Source organism: Lepidochelys olivacea (assembly GCF_965140295.1).
Source record: "Lepidochelys olivacea isolate rLepOli2 genome assembly, chromosome: 20".
Lineage (NCBI taxonomy): Eukaryota > Metazoa > Chordata > Testudines > Cheloniidae > Lepidochelys > Lepidochelys olivacea.
The window spans coordinates 17,329,107-17,351,578 of record NC_140430.1 but is presented as its reverse complement, the minus strand read 5'-3'; the positions used below and the strand labels follow the sequence as shown (position 1 = coordinate 17,351,578).

Sequence of the window (22,472 nt, the reverse complement as noted above, 5' to 3'; positions counted from 1 at the left end):
ACGGCGCCTGACTCAGGCAGAGCCCCCAGCTGACACAGCCCCCACAATCCAGATCTTTACTAGTGTCCAGCCTTTACAGACCCCGCTGGGCACACGCATGCGGCTAGCTCCGGCAGGGGGGGGATCTGGGACGTCCCACATCCTCTTGCCCCAACCCAGGGCCCTGCGGGCCTTGTGATTGGTGCCAGCCCTGGGGCGGCTGGGGGAGGGGGCGGAGGCGCTGGGTGGGGGTCTGGGTGCCATCAGCGGGAGGATGGTGCCCAGGTGCCAGAGCGATCCAGGGTCCAGATCCTCTTGCTTCCTGCCGGTGTCAGAGCCGTCGGCCAGGGGTGGGGCCCAGGGGGAGTCACGCTCTTCCCTCCCCGCACTCCCGGGCCACTGATCCGAAAGGCAAAACGACAAAGCTGGCGCTAAGAAGGCACCAACCTGGCTGGGGGCGGGGCAGGGCGGGCGCACTCAGTGTCACAGCCCGCAGGATACGTCCAGGCCTGGGGGCAGCTGCTGGCAGGAGCCCCATGGCTGGCCAGAGCTGTAATCCTGAGCGGGAGGCTGCAGTGAGGGACACAGAGGTGGGGGGGGGGGTCTTTCTCCAAAGTCACGGGAGTCCGCAGGACGCTGGGGTCCCGTGATCTGAGGGCGGGCTGGGACACCTGGGTTTGTTACCACACAAAAGAACACAACCAAGAGCAACGGGGGCATGCGGGGAATCGCAGCTGGCAGGGGAGCGGGTCTGCCTGGTGCAAAGGGGGGGGTGGGGCTTTCCAGTTGGAAAGGCGGAGCTCTCTGGAGCGAGGGGCGGGGCTCTTTGATGCAGGGGGCGGGCCTGTCTGGTTGGGAAGGCGGAGCTTTCTGGTGCAAGGGGCAAAGCCGAGGCTTTGGTATAAGATGCCCTGGTGCAAGGGGCGGGGCTGTCTGGCGCAAGGGGCGGAGCTGATGCTTTGGTGCAGGGGGCGGGGCCAATGATCCCGCCCATCAGTTGTAGAGGTCGTCGTCCCCCTCCTCCTGGAAGAGGCTGCCCCGGCTGTTGTCGCCCTCCCGGGAGCCACCTGCGCCGTCGGCGCCCCCGTCCCTGCTCTGCTTCCCAGCTGGGAACCTGTGGGGAGAGAGCGGGGCTGGCTCAGTGGGATGGGGGAAGGGAGCCCTGCCCTTGGCAGAGGCATCGTCTGGCACAACCATCAGCCCTCGGGTCCCCTTGTGCTGGCCACGGGCAGGCCATTCTTCCCGGGGTTGAGCGCGACACCGGGGGGGGGGGGGCTAGTGGGGCAGGGGGAGAGCAGGCAGAGGATCCAGGGGCTGAGGGTGACAGCAAGGCCAATGGGCTGAGACTAAGGCTGGGGCAGTCCTGGGGAGGGCGCAGATCCCAGAGATGAGGGCAGGGCTGGAGGGATCCCAGGGGGGTGAGGGCAGGTAGGTGGATTGTAAGAGCTGAGGACAGACAAGGGGGAAAATCCTAGGGGGCCGAGGGCAGGGCTGGGGGGATGGCTGGGGATCCCAGGGGGCTGAGAGCAGGGCTGGGGGGAAATCCCAGGGAGCTGAGGGCAGGGCTGGGGGGAAATCCCAGAGACCTGAAGGGATCCCAGGGGGCTGAGGGCAGGGCTGGCAGGGTCCTGGGGCCGAGAACGACGTCGGGGGATCTGCTCCCTACCTGAAGTTGCCGAAGCCACGGCTCTGCTGCAGTGTCTGGGCGAACATCTCGTACTTGCGGATGTCGTTGTCGCTGACGGAGCGGCGGGCGAAGCGCATGGCCTCCTCAAAATGATCCCGACGGATCTCGGGCACTGGGTCGTAGTCGTCCTCCTGCCCAGGGGAAGGGGGGCCGGGGGGGGGAGGGGGACGGATGACATGGTCACGCCCGGTCTGGCCCTGATCAGCCAACCCAGGGCTGCTCCATCGGCAAACAAGGGCCATGTGATTGGCCTGCTCCACTCTCACCGGCCTGGTGGGGGCGCCCCAGGGGGCAGAAGCCAAGGCTCAGGGGACCCCCCCCCCAGTGAGGGGGTAGCTCAGGCTGTGCAGCTGCCCCACTGTCAGGGAGCTGGGGGTTCAAGCCCCCCAGTGCCTTGCAGCAGGGAGGGGTTTGCCCCCTTGCCCTGTGAGGTCCCCCCCATACCATGACGGCATCTGGGTGGCTCTGGCGTTCCCGCTCCATCTTGATCTCCATCTCGATGGCCTCGCGGATGGCGAGCTTGCAGGCGCGCTGGCAGATCTCAGTGAGGTCAGCACCCGAAAACCCGTGGGTGATCTTGGCCAGGTAGTTCAGGTCCACATCCTGCGGGGGGAGGGAAGAGAGAGATAGTCAGGGGATGGGAGGGAAACAAAGAGCGCATTGGGGGGGTCACATTCCAGGGGGGTGGGAGAGACACAGCCAGTCAGGGGCTGGAGGGGGGCAAAGGCAGTCATTCCTGGGATGAGCATGAGGCTGATCAAAACCTTCCATCTAAACCCTTTTCAGACAATCAGGTTTTGGACAAAGCCATTTTTCCACATCTAGAGCGTCCATTTCCCGCAGAAAAGTTGGGTTCCTCATAAAAAAAACCCAAATATTTTGATTCTGAAATGTCACCCCCTTGTTTCATGAGAGTTGTAGTTGGGTTGCATCACATCCCCATTCTCCTCTATGGACCAGGCTTCCTGGGCAGACTACATCTCCCATGATGCACCAAGGACACAGCCTCCTATGATGCACCCCCCACCTCTCACCAAGGGTGGATGCCATGGTGCATCATGGGGAACGTAGTTCAGTAGTCTCACGTCCCCATTCTCTAGACCAGACTTCCTGGCCAGATGACATCTCCTATGAGGCACCACTTCCTCTTGCCAAGAAGGGAGTCCATGGTGCATCATGGGACATGTAGTCTGACCAGGGAGCCCAGCCTAGAGAGGCGAAAGGATTCATGAGGCACCACCGCAGGCTTCAGAATGAAAATATTTTGGTTTTTAACTGCAATTCTTCAGTTTTCACATTTCTGCTGGAAAAAAAGTCCCATGGAACCATTTAGATGCAAATTAAAGTTTTTTTCATGTTCTTAGAAATTGTCCATGGGGGGGAGCCTTGCCCCCCAGCAAATGCCACCCCTGGCGAGGACTGGAAAAGCCAGACTCTGCTCCCAGTAACACAGCAATCTGGAGCTGCCTCACTGGCCCTCACATGTTTAAACCAGACTGACACCAGCCTAACTCTGAGAAGGATTTCTCCTGTAGCCTCTGGGGGATGTATTTGTGGGTGAGCAGCTCCACTTTTGTGTGCCCATGGACACACATGGGAGCTGCCTTAGGCCAGAGACACACACACAAGGGAGCTGCTTTGGGGTGGGGATAGGCACACACACAATCTATCTGGGGGTCAGGCGGGGGGACAGACAGATAGGATCTGCCTTGGGGTGGATACATACATACACCCCCCACATACACATTCTTCCCATGGGTACACACAGAGTGCGCCAACTTCCCCACAGGGTGGGTTTAGGAAGCCGCCCCAGTGTTGCTGACCCCAAGCGTGGAAACCTCACGCGTCAGGCCTGGTGGAAATATCATGAGACCAACCTAAAAATCCCGAGATTTAAATACTGAACAATGCAAGCTGGGTTCTCTTCCTTTGCCTCCTGGGCTCACGCTTTCCAGCTCCGCTCTGCAGCCACAAGAGCTAGAAAACAATTTCTTTGCGGGCGTGAAAGCCGAGGGGCTCCCCTGTACTCCCGTGAGCTGGGGATTTAGGGAAGAAACGAGCGCAAGTCTCAGGCTCCAGTGCTGAGAGTTGGCAAAGCTGCGGCTCTACGAGACCAGAGCGCCGTGCGGCTGGGGGAGGAGGTGCTGCGAGGCCTGGCGTGCTCACTCACCCCGGCCACAGGCGACTTGCGCAGGTTGGCACTCAGGATGGCCGCCCGGGAGGTGTCGTCAGGCAGCGGGATGTAGATGAGCTGGTCCAGCCGCCCCGGGCGCAGGATGGCTGGGTCGATGATGTCTGGCCTGGGGATGGGGGGGAGGCGACAAGGAGAGACAGCCTCAGCCCCTGCCCGGCACCCACCCCAGGGGGCGTCCTGGGGCACCTCCAGAGAGGGGGCAGCTCCCACATACACCCACCCCCACCCTGGCGTCCCTCGGCCCCGGAGCAGCCCTGGGGAGCATGGGTACTACGGCCGCGCAAAGCTTCTCCAGGGAAACTGGACTGCGAAGAAAAGGAGACAAACCCCAGGAAGCCCGTCCCCCATGAGAGACCCTCCCCTACCCCCATGCAGCTTGCCCTACCCCCCCGTCCCCAAGGAACCTCCCCCGCCTCCACAGAGCCTGCTCACCCTCTGTCCCCAGGGACCCTGTCCCCTGCAAGGGACCCTCCCCTGTCCCCAAGGAGCCTGCCCTGCCCCCCCGCCCCAGGAACCCTCCCCCGCCCCCCCTGCCCCCAGGAACCTCTCCCACCCCCACAGAACCTGCTCACCCTCTTGCCCGTCTCCTGCCCCCAGGGATCTTGTCCACCCAAGGAAACCTCCCCAACCCCACGGACCGTGCCCCCTTGCTCTCAGGGACCTTGCCCCCACCCCTGCTCCCAGGGTGCCTCTCCCAAGCTCATATAGATGGGGGGCGTGGTCCTCATGCCCCTCCCCATGGCCAGGTCTCCCACGGCGCAGGAGCACGCAGCAGGGCGGCACAGAGGGGCTTGTCCTGGTCCCAGCAGCCTGGGCCTGGAGGGCAGGGTGCCTGGGGGAGTCTCACCTGTTTGTGGCCCCGATGATGAAGACGGTCTTCTTGTTGGTCATGCCATCCATCTCGGTGAGGATCTGGTTGATGACACGGTCGGCCGCCCCCCCGCCGTCCCCCGCGCCACCCCCCCGTGCCTTGGCGATGGAGTCCAGCTCGTCGAAGAACAGGATGCAGGGGGCGGCCTGGCGAGCCTGGGGCGCAGGGGGAGAGAGTGGGGCGTGGGGGGGAGCTCCCGAGGGGGAAGAGAACAGGGTGTGCAGGGAGACCCTGAGCGGGGAAGAGAGTGAGGGGCGGGCCTGGGGGGGGGACACCTGGAGAGGGACAGAATGCACTGGGCAGCGGGGAGCCCCAGGGCGGGGGTGGGGGGTACTCACTGCAACAGCAGTGCTGGGACAGGGGCTCCCCTGCTGCTGGGTCAGGCTGGGGCACCATGCAGCTCCCCTCCCCCGATTAGCAGGAATCCCCCCAAACCTGCGCCCCTTTGGCTGTGCAGGCATCACCCCCACAACTGGTGAGCACAGCAGGTTGAGGGGGCAACACAGACCCTGCAGCCAGGGCTCATGGGTAGGAGCAGTAGAGAGGCCCCCCCATGCCCCAGCACCCTGAGGCCCGGCCAGGCAGGTCGTGGGGAGCCCCAAGGCCCGGCTGAGTGCGAGGGGGAGCCCCCAAGGCCCAGCCGGGCCAGCGCTCCATGCCCCACGCACCTTGTCGAAGACGTCGCGCACGTTGGCCTCGGACTCCCCGAACCACATGGTGAGCAGCTCGGGACCCTTGATGGAGACGAAGTTGGCCTGGCACTCGTTGGCGATGGCCTTGGCCAGCAGGGTCTTGCCGCAGCCGGGCGGCCCGTAGAACAGCACACCCCGTGATGGCGTCATGCCGAACTTCAGGAACTTGTCCGGGTACTCCACCGGGAACTGCAGGGGAGGGGTCAGGAATCAGGGATAGGGGGGCCCAGAAAGCCAGCATCGCCCCCTCCCTTCACTGCACCATGGAGATGCCCCCTACTGAGCCCCCACCCTGCCCCCTGCAGCACGGCACCCCAGTTGAGCCCCCACCCCGCCCCCTGCAGCACAGCTCCCCCTACTGAGTCCGCCCCCCGCCCCCTGCAGCACGGCGCTCCCTACTGAGCCCCCACCCCGCCCCTGCAGCACAGCGCCCCCTACTGAGCCCCCACCCCGCCACCTGCAGCACGGCGCCCCCTACTGAGCCCCCACTCACCCTCTGCAGCATGGCACCCCCTGCTGAGCCCCCCATCCTGCTCCTTGCAGCACAGCACCCCTTACTGAGTCCCCACCCTGACCCCTGTTGCCCAGCGCCTCCTGGTGAACCCGCCCCCTGCAGCACGGCGCCCCCTGCTGAATCCCTACCCCGCCCCCTGCAGCACGCCGCCTCTTCCTAAGCCCCCCATCCCGCTCCCTGCAGCAGAGGCTCCTGATGAGCCCCCACCCCACCCCCTGGAGCACAGTGCCCCCTCCTGAGCCCCTGTGATGTTGCACTCTATATGGTTTTATGAAAATATGCTAATGAGTGTGAATATAACGTAACTGAAATATGCTTCATGCAAAAGGTCTCTTGTAAGGTATCATTACAAAGCTTACAATCTACTGAGCATGGTCATCCTATTTGTAGGTATGTATCACTCTTGTATCTGAAACTAGAAATATGAACTATAACTCTGAGGTTCTATTGTAATTATGCAAACTGTGGGCCATTAACGGTGGCTGGGAATCTTGATGGCTCCCATCAGCCAGGACAATTGGTTGTAAATGGCTCTGTTTACCGGCAAATGGGTAAGGAAGTCTTACAGTGACATGTAAGAAGGAGGGGTGGGAACCCAGAGAGGGACAGAGGATTCCCACCTTGTGCAAAAGATATATAAGTGGGTGGAACAGAAAAAAAGGGGGTGGCCATCATGAGGAATTCCCTAGCTACCACCTGAGCTGGAACAAGGGCTGTACCAGGGGAAAGGATTGTGCCCAGACTAGGCAGGCATCCAGTCTGTGACAGAAGCTTATTGAAACATCCGAGGGTGAGATTTCACCTGTATTCACTTTCTTACTGTATTAGGTTTAGATTTGCACGTTTTATTTTATTTTGCTTGGTAACTCACTTTGTTCTGTCTGCTACTACTTGGAACCACTTCAATCCTAATTTTTATATTTAATAAAAATCACTTTTTACTTATTAATTAACCCAGAGTATGTATTAATACCTGGGGGGGGGGAACAGCTGTGCATCTCTCTATCAGTATTATAGAGTGTGAACAATTTGTGAGTTTATCCTGTATAAGCGTTATACAGGGTAAAACAGATTTATTTGGGGTTTGGACCCCACTGGGAACTGGGCATCTGGGTGTTGGAGACAGGAGCACTTCTTAAGCTGTTTTCAATTAAGCCGGCAGCTTGTGGGGGACGTGGCTCAGACCCGGGTCTGTGTTTGCAGCAGGCTGGCGTGTCTGGCTCAAACAAGGCAGGGTACTGAAGTCCCAGGCTGCCAGGGAAAATGGGCTCAGCGGTCATCTCAACACACCCGGTGGCAGCTCCCAAGGGGGTTTCTGTGACCCAACCTGCCACAGCCCCGACCCCGCCCGCTGCAGCACAGCGCCCCCTAGCACTGCACTGGGGCACTGGGGCTGGCATGGAGGAGGGAGAGTCCCATCCAAGCCCCAAACGGGCGGATCCTTGCTTAGCCTGGGCAAGGCGGGTGCAGCCCCCCACTCACCTGCACCAGCTCCTGCAGCTCTCGCTTCACCTCCTGCAGCCCCCCAATGTCCTCCCAGCAGACCTGGGGCACCTCCACCACCGTCTCCCGCAGCGCCGACGGGTTGCTCTGGCTGAGCGCCCACTGTGGGGGGGGACAGGGGGGGGGGAAGAGCATGAGGGGCGTGGCCTCGGGCTGGGGAGGAGGGGCGGGGCCCAGGGGCGGGGTCGCCAGGTTACCTGGAAGTCGTCCATGGTGACGGCCATGGCGTCGAGGATGTCGGCGTCGATGGTGTCGTCCTCCAGGTCGATGATGTTCATCTTCTTGCGGATGGCCTGGAGCGCCGCCTCGGAGCACAGGGCCGCCAGGTCCGCGCCCACGTGCCCGTGCGTGTCTCTGGCCACCTGCAGCCACAGGGCGCCTGACACGGGGCCACGGGGGGCGGGGCCACAGGCAGCCAGGGAACGGGGCCACGGCAGGGGAGGGGGGAGAGGAGCCAGGGAACGGGGCCACGGACAGCCAGGAAACGGGGCCAGTCAGGGAACGGGGCCACGGGAGGGGAGGGGGGAGAGGCGCCAGGGAACGGGGCCACAGGCAGCCAGGAAACGGGGCCAGTCAGGGAACAGGGCCACGGGGGCCAGCCAGGGAACGGGGCCATGGGAAGGGATGGGGGGGCAGCCAGGGAACGGGGCCAGCCAGGGAACGGGGCCACGGGGAGAGGGCAGCCAGGGAACGGGGCCACGGGAGGCGGGGGGGGCAGCCAGGGAATGGGGCCAGTCAGGGAACAGGGCCACAGGGGCCAGCCAGGGAACGGGGCCACAGGGAGAGGGTGGCCAGGGAACGGGGCCACGGGAGGCGGGGGGCCAGGGAACGGGGCCACGGGGAGAGGGTGGCCAGGGAACGGGGCCACGGGAGGCGGGGGCCAGGGAACGGGGCCACGGGAGGCAGGGGGCCAGGGAACGGGGCCAGTCAGGGAACAGGGCCACGGGGGCCAGCCAGGGAACGGGGCCACGGGGAGAGGGCGGCCAGAGAACGGGGCCACGGGGAGAGGGCGGCCAGAGAACGGGACCACGGGGAGAGGGCGGCCAGAGAACGGGGCCAGTCAGAGAACAGGGCCATGGGGGCCAGCCAACAGGGCCACAGAGCAGTGGGCTGTGGGGAGGGGCCAGCCAGGGGACCTTGGGGGTGGAAGCACTAGCTGGGGATGGAGCTATGGGGAGGGACCAGCCAGCCACAGGGGAGGGATCACAGGTCCCCTGCCCCACCCTTCCCCCAAGCACACATGACCCTCCCCTCATCTATACAGACTCCAGTCCCCACACACCTGCCCCCACCCCCACATCCATGTACACGACCCCCCAGCTCTCCCTCTCCCCGCCCCGTCCAACCCCACCCTCTCACCCGCTCCAGATCCACGTCCTCAGCCAGCTTCATGTTCTTGGTGTGGATCTGCAGGATCTCCAGCCGCCCGACCGAGTCTGGGATCCCGATGTCGATCTCGCGGTCAAAGCGCCCTGGGGAAGGAGAGGGGTTGGGGTCTCAGCCCAGCCCCTCGCAAACATACACAGAGTGTGGAACCATCATGCCCCAGGAGCGGGGGCTGGGGGCTAGCAAGCAGAGCAGGAGGGGCTGGGAGCCAGGACTCCTGGGATCCATCCCCAGTGCTGGGAGGAGAATGGGGTCTAGTGGTTAGAGCAGGGGCTGAGAGCCAGGACTCCTGGGTTCTATCCCCAGTTAGTGCAGCAGCAGGGGGAAGATAGGAAGCCAGGACTTTCAGTCCAGGATTTACTTGCCTCCCACAGTGAGGGCCCTGGGTGGGGTCCCCATGTCCCTGCAGCCCCACACCCGGGCACCTACCAAACCTGCGCAGGGCGGGGTCCACGCTGTTGGGCCGGTTGGTGGCGGCCATGACGATGACATGGGACCGCTGCTTGAGGCCATCCATGAGCGTCAGCAGCTGGGACACGATCCTGCGCTCTACCTCGCCATGTGTCTGCAACAGGGGAGGGGGTTGGGCTGAGAACGGGGAGACCAAGCACCAGTGACCAGGGCCCCCGGGACCTCCCTGCTGCTCAGACAGCTCTGGGCCAGGCTGAGCCATGGACACAGCACCGTCTAATGACAGGGCACTCCCCAGCAGCACAGCGCCCCCTGGTGCCAGACTGAGGATGCCCCTGAGGACTCCCTGCTCTTCCCTCTCTGATTGGGAACCGTTGGCCTCACATCCGAGATGAAGCAGGAGGATCTGGCGCTGTAAAATCCCATAAACCCTAACCCCTGCCAGCAGCGGGCTCGCTCCACCCCATACCAACCCCTGTTGCCCGGCCAAAGCAGGAAATCAGGGCAGCTGGCATCAGAGCAAGACAGCGAGAAACACCAGCCAGCCAGGGTCAGGCGGCTGCACACATGCATGTGCATGTGCCCTGGGGCCTCCAGCAGACACGACACGGCCCCTCTTTATGATCAATGATCACAGAATCCTAGGGATGGGGGCAGGAAGGGGCCTCCAGAGGTCACCAGGTCCAGCCCCCTGCCCTGAGGCAGGGCCAAGTAACCCCAGCCCGTCCCTGGGTTGGTGCAACCTGTTCTTACAAACCGCCAATAATGCGGACTCCACAACCACCCTTGGTCGCCTGTTCCAGAGCCAAACTCCCCTTGGAGTTAGAAAGTTTCGCCTAATATCCAACCGAAATCTCCCTTGCTGCAGATTAAGCCCATTGTCTCTTGTCCTACCCCCCGGGGACACGGAGAACCACTGATCTCTGTCCTCTTCGTAACAGCCCTTAGCATGTTCTCAGGTCCCCCTCAGACGTCTTTTCTCAGGCTAAACATGTCCAGGTTTGAACCTTTCCTCAGAGATCCGGTTTGCTAAACCTCTGATCATGTTTGTGGCTCTCCTCTGGCCTCTCTCCAACCTGTCCACATCTTCCCTAAAGCTCAGCGCCCAGAACTGGACACGGGACTCCAGCTGAGGCCTCCCCAGTGCCGAGCAGAGTGGGGCAGTCACCTCCTGTGTCTTACGTACGACACTCCTGTTAATCCTACACCCCAGAACAAGATCAGCCGTTTTCACAGCCGTCTCGCACTGTTGACTCATATTCGATCTGTGCTCCGCTAGAACCCCAGCTCCTTTCCAGCACTACGACTGCCTCGCCAGGTATTCCCCATATTCTGGTTGTGCAGTTGATTTTTCCTTCCTGAGTGAAGTACTTTGCACTTGTCTTTACTGAATTTCATCTCGCTGATTTCCCGCCAGTTCTCCAGTGTGTCAAGGTCGTTCTGAATTCCAAACCTGGCCTCCAAAGAGCTAGCAGCCCTCCCAGCCTGGTGTCAGACGCTGATTTTATCAGCACACTCTGCACTCCGTTATCCAAATATTTAATGAAAATATCGACTAGAACCAGACCCAGGACTGACCCCTGCGGGACCCACTCAACACACCCTCCCAGTTTGACAGCGAACCATCGATAGGTACTCTTTGAGTATCTTTGAACCAGTTGTGCACCCACCTTATTGTATTTTTTTCTAGACCACATTTCCCTAGTTTGCGTATGAGTCCTCCTTTTCTTTTTGCGAATACAGACTAACACGGCTGCTACTCTGAAACCTGTCATCCAGGACTGTGTCAAAAGCCCGACTGAAATATTACTGTGACAGAATGAGAATTTTTCACAATATTTTGGATGAGTCTTGTGTGTGCCTCAGTTTCCCCCATGAGCTCTGTGGATAACTAGGTCAGGGAAAAAGAAAAGGAGGACTTGTGGCACCTTAGAGACTAACAAATTTATCTGAGCATCAGCTTTCATGAGCTACAGCTCACTTCATCGGATGCATTCAGTGAATTTACACTGAATGCATCCGATGAAGTGAGCTGTAGCTCATGAAAGCTGATGCTCAAATAAATTTGTTTGTCTCTAAGGTGCCACAAGTCCTCCTTTTCTCTTTGCAGATACAGACTAACAGGCCTGCTACTCTGAAATAGGTCAGGGAAAAAGTTTGCAGAGACCCAGGTGTGACTGATGCCTGGCTGTCTGTCCACGGCCCCAGGCCCAGGGATGGTCCCAGAAAACAATGGTCCCTCCAATTGCCCAGACATTTGTTACCTAGCGACTAATAACCATGATGCCCGGGAACAAGGACAAAGGATGGAGGAGGGGCCAGGTGAGGTGGTTAAGTGGGGGCTGCTGGAAGCAGAAGTTTCTGGATGTGGACTACAGAGGAGTCAAGAGGGCTCTGGGCTGGGGCCTGACGCAACTTTGCTGTAACTTTCCATTCTCATATTAACTAAAGACTTTCTAAGCTGTGTTCCTTAATAAATCCTGCTGTTATACACCGCTGGCTGAGAGTCACTCCAGAATTAGGAAACTGGGGTTGCACCGCTCCCTTTGGGGGTGCAAGTCTCCCCCAGGGGTCCAATCCAGGTGGACTCATTGCAGGGAGCTCGTGGCATGACACAGGGGTGCTGACGGCTCAGAGGTTCGGTCCCACGAGGTAGGGAAGCCAAGGGGCTGACCCCAGTGACAGTGTGCCCCTAAGGGGGCTGATGCACTAAAGGAGTCCTCCCAGGGCTGTGCGAGAGCACTGGGCCTGTGGATCCGTGACAATAACATCGACTATTTCTCCCGCAACTTTAACCCTGACCGGTTAGATTGTTCACATATGATCCCTCCCTGATGTTGAGATGCAGCTGCCACTGGGGTGGGGCGCGGGGGCTGTTTATACTGGGATCCCCTACCCCATCTCACCTTCTCCCTCTTGGGGGCAATGGCGTCCAGCTCGTCGATGAAGATGATGGCCGGCGCATTCTTCTCGGCCTCCTCAAAGGCTTTGCGCAGGTTGCTCTCTGACTCGCCAGCCAGCTTGCTCATGATCTCCGGACCTGGGCGGGGGCAGGGGCTCTTTATAAAGGGATCCCTTGCCTGGCACTGAGAATCAGCTGGGGTGAGGTGCATGGCTATTCATACAGGGAGTGATGCCGGCCTGCAGGGCCATGGCAGGGGCCAGTCACCCGCATGCTTCAGAGCAGAAGGGAATCCCCAGCAAGGGGTCAGGAAGCCATGAAAACCCAAGGCACAATGGGGCCTCTACACCAGCTGCCCAGCTCTGCACCGGGCAGCATCACCATACCAGCATGGGAGAGTGCCAGGATGAAGGGAAAAACTGAGGGCACCCAGCCCACCCCTGGCAGAGTGGACCAGGAGGGAGGGTGGGTGCTGTGGGGCGGGCAGCACAGAGGGAGGGCAGCCGGAGACCACAGCGAGGGATGCATGAGAAATGCCAAAGATGAGAGAGAGGGGGGTGCGTGGGGACAGACTAGACAGGCATGCGTGGGGACGGACAGACAGACACGTGGAAGGATGGCCAGACATGTGGGGATGGACGGGCTCCCCACCCTTTGCCCCCTCCTGCTTGGCGTCTCTCACCGTTGATGAGGAAGAAGAAGGCTCCTGTTTCGTTGGCCACAGCTCGGGCCACCAGCGTTTTCCCGGTGCCGGGGGGGCCGTACAGCAGGATGCCTCGGGGCGGCTGAGGAGGGAACAGACTCAGTTGGCAAGAGGCACCCGATGGGAAAACTGCCCAAGGAGGCTGCATTGGGCACGTGTGCGACGTGCAGGGCGGATGCCCCCAAACCCAGTGTCCCATCAGGAGACGTGGTGGAGGGAGGTGACTGCGATGTTAATCGAGGCTGAGATGGTCCTGTCCTGGGGTGCAGAGGGAGGGGGACCGTCCAGATGGCTCTGGGGGCACCCCAGGCTGGACTGAGGCCCATGTCTGGGGACCCAGCAAATGGGGTCCTGGACGACATCAGGATAGCAGCTTCTGCTAAGAAGCGTGTTGCCAGCCCTCGTGGTTGGGAGGAAAAGGTAGAAAATATGACAGAGGGTGTCACGGACACAGTGCTGCTGCCTGTGTCTGCAGAGAGCCTGACCCCATTGCTCTGAGATGGGGGGAAGCAGCTTAAAGGGCAGACTGCTGGGGCTGATTACACAGGGATCCCTTGCCCAGCACGGAGATGCAGCTGCCTCTGGGGAGGAGCGCAGGGCTGCTCGTGCAGGGATGTCCTAACAGTGAGATCTGCTTGGCTGTGGGATTGGATGAGGTGGCCCCGCCCTGCCGGGCTCACAGTACCTTGACGCCAATGGCTTTGAAGAGCCCTGGGTGGCGCAGGGGCAGCTCCACCATCTCCTTGATCTGAGCCATCTGCTTCCGGCAGCCCCCGATGTCGTCGTAGCCCACGTCGTTCAGGCTCTCCTCCTCATCCTGCACGGGTGACGGGCAGGGTCACGGTGCGACCAAGCCGGCCTCCCAAAACCGTGGCAGCCACCCTGGGACCAGCACCCACTCCCTCCCCCTCTGGGACCAGACCCTGATCCCCACAGACAGCCACACTGCCTCCACCCCGTTGGGACCCAGCCCCGACCCAACCTGCTCCCCCAGGATCCATCACCATGGGCCCTGCTCCACCTCCCCATAGATCCAGCACCATGGGCCCTTCTCCCTGCCGCCCCCCGATCCAGCACCATGGACCCTTCTCCCCCCCGCCCCCCCCCAGATCCAGCACCATGGGCCCTTCCCCCGCTCGGATCCAGCACCATGGGCCCTGCTCCACCTCCCAACAGATCCAGTACCATGGGCCCTTCTCCCTGCCGCCTCCCGATCCAGCACCATGGGCCCTTCTCCCCCCTGCCCCACCCCAGATCCAGCACCATGGGCCCTTCCCCCGCTCGGATCCAGCACCATGGGCCCTGCTCCCCCCCGCCCCCCCCAGACCCAGCACCATGGGCCCTCCCCAGGCTCGGATCCAGCACCATGGGCCCTGCTCCACCTCCCCATAGATCCAGCACCATGGGCCCTTCTCCCCCCCGCCCCCCCCAGATCCAGCACCATGGGCCCTCCCCCCGCTCGGATCCAACACCATGGGCCCTGCTCCACCTCCCCATAGATCCAGCACCATGGGCCCTTCTCTCCCCGCCCCCCCCCAGATCCAGCACCACGGGCCCTGCTCCACCTCCCCACAGATCCAGCACCACGGGCCCTTTCCCGTGCCCCCCCCGGATCCAGCAGTCTCTGGGGCACCCGCAGAAGGGCGCAGGGCCATGGCTGCACCCACCTCTCTCTTGATGGGCTCACCCTCGCAGTGGATGACGGTGTCGGGGGCCACGATGCAGTGGGGGCTCGGATCCACTTCCACCACCTTGAACTCCACGGCCCGCATCCCGCCACGCACCAAGAAGATGTCACCTGGTGGGGGAGGGGACGTTGTTACCGAGCCAGCTGGGGGTAGGGGGGAGTCCAACCCACACCTGGCGGGGGCCCCCCTGTTGGGGGACGGCCCTACCCAACGCGCTCCAGGCTGGGCACCTCCCCACCCTCCCCTAACAGAGGTAAGACAGCCAGCCCCGCGCTGCCCCCCCAGGGAGCTGCCCCCCGAACCGTCATCCCAGGAAGGGGGGGGTCGGTCTCAGGGCTCCCCCCGACCCCGGCTCACCTTTGTGCACAGGCCGATAGGCCTCCAGAAAGTAGGGCTTCAGGTACACTTCGAAGAGGTTCCCGGTCAGGCCGACGATGGTGTCGTCAATGGGCAGCACGTGGATCCGCTTCCCGTACTTCACGTCTGGGCAGGCCTGGATGCTGCAGGACAGACCCCGGCTCAGCCCGTCACCTGCAGCATGGTGCCCCCCGCCAAGGCCCCGGCCGCACGGCGCCCCCTGCTGAGCCCCCGCTCCCCGCAGCACGGCCCCCCCATACTGAGCCCCTGCTCCCCGCAGCACGGCCCCCCCATACTGAGCCCCCGCTCCCCGCAGCACAGCATCCCCTGCTGAGCCCCCCGCTCCCCGCAGCACAGTGCCCCCGGTGCGGACTGCTGTGGAGACTACCCCTAACTGAGCCCCCCATACAATGATTCATCCAAGCAGGGCATGTCAGGTCTCTATTGAGGGCGAATACCCCACTGGCCCTCAGAGACACTGCAAAACTTGGGCATGGATAATATCCCAGATTGATGCATCTGCACCGGACATTACAATCTTAAAGCCTTGACGTTAAAGGCAGGGCCTAAGGAGGCAACATGCCTCGGGCAGGCTCTGTTCAGGAAGAGGGAAGTGGACGCTTCTCTCTCGGGCTGGTCACTGTGTATTAAGAACACAAGAACGGCCAGGCTGGGTCAGACCAATGGTTCATCTTCCAACAGTGGCCAGTCAGGTGCTTCAGAGGGAATGAACAGAACAGGGCAATAGCCAAGGGATCCATCCCGTCATCCAGTCTCAGCTTCTCAGTCAGAGGCTTAGGGACACCCAGAGCGTGGGGCTGCATCCCTGACCATTTTGGCTAATAGCCATTGCTGGACCTGTCCTCCAGGAACTTACCGAGTTCTTTTTTTGAACCGAGTTATACTAGAGGCCCTCACAACAGCCCCCGGCAACGAGTTGCACAGGTCGGCTGTGCGTTGTGTGAAAAAGTACTTCCTTTTCTTCGTTTTAAACCTGTGGCTCTCCATCAGGGGTACCCGTACCCCTGGGGGTATGCAGCGGTCTTCCAGGGGGTCCATCAACTCATCTAGATACCTGCCTAGTTTTACTTCAGGCTACATAAAAAGCACCAGCAAAGTCAGGACAAACTAAGATGTCCGACAGACAACGACTTGTTTATACTGCTCTGTGGACTATCCACTGAAATGTAAGTACAATAGTTATATTCCGATTGATTTACTTTATAATGACCTGGTAAAAACGAGAGAGCCAGCCATTTGTCAGCAAGAGCGTGCTGGGACCCTTTTGTATTTTTATGCCCGATTTTGTCAGCAAGTCGTTGTTAAGTGAGGGGAAACTCGGGATACGCAAGACAAGTCAGACTCCTTGAAAGAGGTACAGTAGTCTGGAAAAGTTGAGAGCCACTGGTTGAAACCTGCTGCCCCTGGTTCTTGTGTTCTGTGAAGGGACCAGTAACACTTCCCTCGTCCCTTTGCTCCTGATATTACACACCTTTGTCACGTCCCCTCTTCGTCGTCTCTGGTCTAAGCTGACCAGCCCAAGTCTTTTCAATCTCCTTTCTTATGGAAACTGTTCCACTTCTTTACTCATTTTTGTCACCCTCATCTGTACCTTTTTCTTGTTGGAGACGGAGTGACCAGAGCTGCACACAGTATTCAAGGTGTGGGCGCACCATGGCGTGGCATTGGGATATTTCCTCTCTCACTACCTAGCCCTTTCCTAGGGGTTCCTAACAGTCCGTCCATTGTTCTGAACAATGAACGCTGCACGCTGAGTGGATGTTTTCAGAGACTTATCCCCGGTGACTCCAAGATCCCTTTCTTGAGTGGTAACAGCTCATTTAGATCCCATCACGTTGTGTGGACAGTTGGGGTTACTTACTGTGTGTTTCCCAGTGTAAGTCTATTTCAATAAGGGGCCACCAACTAATCAAGACCAATGTTCCCTCTAATTTTTGACAGGCTGTGTACACCAAAAAATTCTGCTGTGCAAATGTTTGTGCGCGATGGGTTTCACCGAGCGCGCGGGGTTTCGGATCTGTGGACACGCGCGCGGGGTTTCGGATCTGTGGACACGCACGCAGCTTAAAGGGAACAATGATCAAAAGGACTGCGAAATTAACAAGAGACTGCAAAATCTGCAGGCAGGGACACACAGCAGGAGGCTCTCCACCATCAAAGGACCGTTTTCATATACATATTTGGGGGTCGCAAAGGGACATAGCATTCTGGACCAGGGGACCAGCTGGCAGCACGGTTTGCCTCACGAAAACAAGCTCCCAGCTAGGCCTGGCTGAAAAACGCCAGAAGGACTCTGGGGTGAACTTCACCTCAATCCTTTCGTGTCATAGAGAGCGAACAAGTCTAGGCTCTAGAATGTGAGTTACAATTACATTTGCCATGTAACCTTTTGTTCCCAAATATTTCTAGTTGCTCCCCTGGGAATCTCTTCCCTTTGTTAAATGAACTTTGGTTTGTTGTCACTGCAGACAAAGTGCAGCGTGAAGCAGGGCGTGACCTGAGGCCAAGCCGGGTATGCTGCTTCTTTGAGAGCAGCGGATCCGTGATTGTTCAGCGAGCCAGGGTAGAGCTCTCCCAGGGGACGCACGGAGGTTGCCGTGTGCCTCTCGCTCCACCGCAGAGGGCCAGCGGGGCCTGCATAGGCAGAGAAAGGAGTGACTGTGTTGCCCGGGACTGGGGGAGTTGGGGATCTGACCCCAGCAGGCACAGCCCTGGTTTCCTCCTGCTAAGGGCAGGTGGTAGTGAGGTGCCACCCAACCCTGAGTGGTGTCACAGAAGGGCGCTCCCTGCAGCACCCCAGGGATCCCCAATTTCAGTCTCCCATCCGCACCCTGAGCAGGCCAGCCCCTTCTTAGCTGCAGAGCTGGAGGGAAAGAGCCCACCCGGCACTCACCTCACCACGTCACCCAAGCGCACGCGGAGGTTGTTGCGGGTGACGCGGTTCATGCGGATCTTCTCGCTGTGGCAGGAGTCGTCAGTGAGGACAATGCACACCGTCTCCCGGCGCTTCTTGCCCTTCAGCAGCACCGTGTCACCCCGAAACAAGTGCAGCTCCTCCATCTTGGTCTGCAATGGAGACGGGCGGTGACGGAGCACACAGGGCATGGGGGCGGGGGGCATTTGCAGAATGTGTGGGGTGCATGGTGTGTCCATATGCAAAGGGTGTGTCGGGGGTACGTACATGGTACATGTGCTACTCCTGGGGGAATGCTGCGCCAAAAAATTAAAAATTCTGCGCATGATATTTTAAAACATCTGCAAAATTCTGCATATTTTATTTGTCAAAATAACGCATGCTGGTTTCAATTATGTAGGTAATTTATTTAAACTACAATACAATGGATGGAGAATGGGAGTGGGGAGCATTGGAGGAAATCCCCAAATCCCCTTGCTTAATAGTAACGTAGCTAGGTTTGACGCTTTATTTCTACTTATTAGTCAACAAATAGATGCGGCCATATGTTCAGTGTTACATCATAGGTAACTGAAGAGCAAGTGAGGGCTGGGGAATCAAACTCACAATTTATACTGGCTACTGACCATCTCCAGAAAGGTCAGTAGCAAACAGTTCATGGAGCACATTTTGATAAGAAATGTTTTCAGTCCAAAAATGTAGACCAGTTCTAATCACTAAAGCACCATAAGCATTTATAAGGCCAGACTGTCCTTTACACCACTCTGGCCATGTGAAGGAGCCTTAAAACTTATAACACCTGTTTTATACTCCCAGGGGAATTCACAAAGACAATGGGAACAATTCACTAAGCAGGCAGGCTGCTACTTCTGCTCTGCCTGAGGGGACCGCCTGTGCCACGCCGGCTTCCTCAGACATTCCCTGAAGCCCTGACTCCCCATGCTGAGTGTGCTGCAATAGTGAGGGAGAGGTACAGAGTGTCTCTCTCTCACACACACACACACAACTGCCCACCCCTTCACACACCCCCAGTGGTGATTTACATCTTTATTGGCTGCTCCGGGCACCTGAACCGACCTGCCTGTGCTGCCGGGGAGGGGCGTGTGACTGCTCTTGTGGCTTCCCTTTGCTCTCCCATCAGAAGTCATTTTTCTGCAGGGAAGCAAAGAAATCTGCGGAGACCATGAATTCTGCACACGCACAGTGAGGCAGCATTCCCCCAGGAGTAACAATGTGCATGGCGCAGATGTGAGACTGCATGGGGGGGGGGTGCTTGGAGCACGTATGTGCATGGCGTGTGCACAGTGTGTGTGCATGGTGTGTGCATATGCATAGGGTATGCTGGGGCTGTGTGTGTGTGGTGTATGTCTGCAGGGTGCCTATGTGAGATTGCATGGTGTGTGTGTGCTTGGAGCGTGGATGTGCACGATGGGTGCATGGGGGAGTACTCATGCGGGTGTGTGTATATGCCTGGGGTATGTGGAGGTGTGTATGCGTGCACGGTTTATGCATGTGCAGTGTTTGAATAATGAGTGTATGCACATGATGTATGTGTGTGCATTGGAGCGTACATGATGCACATGGGGGTGCATGTATGTAGATGGCATGTGGCTATGTATACACATGCGTAGGGGTGTGTACCCACGTGTTACCTTCACCCTCTCCTGGCGGGAATCCAGCCTGCCTAGCTATGGGTCCTAGCCCCTGTATTGCTAGCAACAGGGGATTCTCACAGAGCTCAGAGGGCAGGCGCTTTAGGAGCAGGGGAATCCAGGTTCAATCTCTGCTGGTCAGTGAGTGTCCCGGGATGCAGCAGGGAGCTCCCAGGAGCCTCGGCTCAGCTACAGAGCAAAGCCTGTGTCCCCCCAGTACCCCCCAGCTGACCCCTCTGCACAGTCTCGGCCCACTAGGCCACCTGCCTCCCTGGGGGGGAAGGGGCTCCGGTTCTTGGCAGGCCAGGCGGCTGGCTGGGGCAGGGCTCTCCATGCGGCACGGGGGCCGTACCTGTGACAGGCTAACAATGCTGTTGTCCTCATTCACCGCCTCATCCACAAGGAGCCGGTTGGGCCGACGCTTCTGGCGCAGGATGGCCGTGGAGTAATCCTCCCCTTTGGAGCTGCAGAGGGGAGAGGGGTCAGAGGGTCTCCCTCCCCAAAGGAAACAGAGCCAGCCCCCCCACGGGCCCTTCAGACAGGGGAGAGCAGGAGATGCAGGGCCTGGGTCCCGGGACTCCTTGGGGGTGGGGGGGAAGAATGTCAATTTAGAGGGGCCTTCAGACCCCAACCCTACCTAACATGCCTGGCCTGAGGAATCCCAGAGCTGAGGGGGGTCTGGGAGCCCAACTTTGGGGGACGGGGGGGCCAAGGGGATGCAAGGAAAACTAGAGCACTTTGCATTTTGAAGGGGGAGCAGAGAGGCAATCGTTGCTAGGCCTGCGGTTTGAGGTGGGGGAAGGGATCAGAGATAGGCACTAAAGCGTGGGGGAGAGTGTGTGGGGGGGTTACAGACAGGCCACAGGGTGTCTTGGGGGAGGACTGGGGGAGGGACATGGAGCCAGGCCCCTGGGGCTTGGGAAGGGGGGGGTGGGTCCCTCAGCCAGGCCCCCAGGATTTGGGAGTCACAGTAGCCGATGCGGGGGAGGATGGGAGTTGGACACACAGAGGGTAAAAGACCTGCTACCACTGCCAGCTACGGCCCGGCCTCTCGGCACAGGCGGGCCCCGGGTTCGGGCCCCGGGTTCGGGCCCCGGGTCCGGAACAGACCCAACCACTGTTTGTGTCCCGCACCACTGGGGGGGGCCAAGCCTAGGAATTTGTGTCCCCCCCACGCCGGGGCCCCCTGGGGCGGGGCTGCCCTCTGCCACGCTGATTCTGTGCCAGTCCCGGGCGCGTGTGGGGATCGTGTTTCACCCCAGCCGGTGCCAAGAGCCTCCCCTATAAATACCCCGCGGCGTGGGCTCATCGCCCGTTATAGACACCAGTTGCCCCCCCCCCGCCACAACAACAAACTCGGGATCCCCCCGCGCCAGAGCCCCCCGCCCAGCCCCCCCACTTGGGGGTAGGCCCCCCTGCAAGTTCGGATCCAAACTTTTCCGGCCCCTCCCCCCGGCTGAGCCTCTTCCCAGCTGCAGGACCCCCCCTGGCTGCCCCCCGCCCCGGGGGGGGTGGAGCCCCTCGAGCGCCCCCACTTACTCCCCGCCCGGGCCCGGCATCTCGGCTGCGCTACCCCCGCCCGGGCCGCCCCGAACCGTCCCGCAGCGCCCGCGGCTGCCTGCGCCCGCCCGGCCCTGGACCGCCCAGGCTGGAGCTCGGCCCCGCCCCGCCCGGCCAGCGCCCCCCGCGGACACAGGGGGAGCGGCAGAGACCTGGGGGTGGCCAATGACCCTGGGGGGGCCTTGTGGGGGGGGTTGGATTGGGGGAGGGGGGTTGGCTTGGAGGGGTTTTTGGTGGGGGAGGGGGTGGTGTTTGGCCTGGGGAATCCCAGAGCTGAAGGGGGGGGGTATGGGGGAGTGGTTGGGTTGGTGTGTGAGGGTTTTGGGGGGAGTGGTGAGGTGGGGCTGGGGGTGTTGTTTGGGGGGAGAGATGAGGTTGGGGGAGGGGGTGTCGTCGGGGGGGGTATTTGGGAGGTGAGGAGGGGAGTGGTGTTTGGGGGGAGGGGAAGAGGGATTGGTGGGGGAGGGGGAGTGGTGAGGTTGGTGGAAGGGGTGTGGTGTGTGGGGCTGTTTCTGGGAGGGGAAGGGGCAGTGGTGGGGCGGGGTTGGGGGTTATTTTGCTCACTGTTGGTGCCTGGTTCTGCTCCAGAGCAGCTGAGCTGAGGGGGCAGGGTGGCAGGACCAAGTTCAAAGGGACTTGGGGGGGGCAGTCAGTTGGGTGAACGTGTGGGTCAAGTCCCTCTGTGCAGGGCCCAGGGTGCAGCTGGGCAGGAGTGAATGTGGGATTGGTTAGGTGGGTGCATTTGTACCTGGCTGTTTTGGGCATTCAGGGTCTCCAAGTGCTTTGGAGGATACAATTAAAATTCAGAGTGATCGGTCAAACTGGAGAAATGGTCTGAAGTAAATCGGATGAAATTCAATAAGGACAAATGCAAAGTACTCCACTTAGGAAGGAACAATCAGTTGCACACGTACAAAATGGGGAACTGACTGTCTAGGCAGGGGTACTGCGGAAAGGGATCCTGGGGTCATAGGGGATTACAAGCTAAATATGAGTCGACAGTGTAACATTGTTGCAAAAAAAGCCAACATCCTTCTGGGATGTCTGGGATGTATGAGCAGGAGTGTTGAGAGCAAGACACAACAAGAAGTGCTTAATTTTTGCTAGGGCTGAGCCCTGGCACCGCTGGGCCTGGCAGTTCGTAGCCCCGGCACCTCTGGGCCTGGCAGTTCGTAGCCCCGGCACCTCTGGGCCTGGCAGTTCATAGCCCTGGCACCTCTGGGCCTGCTGCTTCAGTTATGAAAGTAAAAGAAATTGCTTGAGTCCCCTCACCTCTTTCAGTACAAATTAAGCACCGACAAGAAGAATTTCTTCCGCTCTCCTCCGCACTGATTAGGCCTCAGCTGGAGTCTTGTGTCCAGTTCTGGGCACCCCATTTCAGGAGAGATGTGGACAAACTGGTGAAAGTCCAGAGGAGAGCAAGACTAATGATTAAAAG

The 22,472-nt window shown here is 60.0% G+C and overlaps 1 protein-coding gene across 1 annotated transcript; it reads right to left on the bottom strand.

Moving 5' to 3' along the window:
* Positions 1-42: 42 nt before the first annotated feature.
* On the bottom strand, positions 43-21,134 carry LOC311510606 (transitional endoplasmic reticulum ATPase-like). Its single transcript, XM_084610399.1, has 18 exons — positions 21,014-21,134; positions 19,827-19,938; positions 17,802-17,974; positions 14,888-15,030; positions 14,510-14,640; positions 13,528-13,659; positions 12,822-12,924; positions 12,144-12,277; positions 9,256-9,391; positions 8,800-8,912; positions 7,638-7,802; positions 7,420-7,542; positions 5,400-5,612; positions 4,708-4,886; positions 3,837-3,966; positions 2,111-2,269; positions 1,646-1,797; positions 43-1,093 (listed from the first exon to the last, which is right to left on the bottom strand). The coding sequence occupies exons 1-18, from the start codon at positions 21,031-21,033 to the stop codon at positions 973-975; spliced, it is 2,439 nt and encodes an 812-aa protein (XP_084466525.1). The 5' UTR covers positions 21,034-21,134; the 3' UTR covers positions 43-972.
* Between the last annotated feature and the right edge of the window lie 1,338 nt (positions 21,135-22,472).

What these genes read in the sequence shown, in the direction of transcription:
- LOC311510606 (XM_084610399.1), bottom strand. Translation starts at nt 21,033, where the DNA reads ATGCCGGGCCCGGGCGGGGA. An exon ending in CTTCTTCTTCCTCATCAACG is followed by an intron (nt 12,278 to 12,821) that starts GTGAGAGACGCC and finishes GCCCCCGCCCAG; the next exon opens with GTCCGGAGATCATGAGCAAG. An exon ending in TCACCATGGACGACTTCCAG is followed by an intron (nt 7,543 to 7,637) that starts GTAACCTGGCGA and finishes CCCCCCCCACAG; the next exon opens with TGGGCGCTCAGCCAGAGCAA.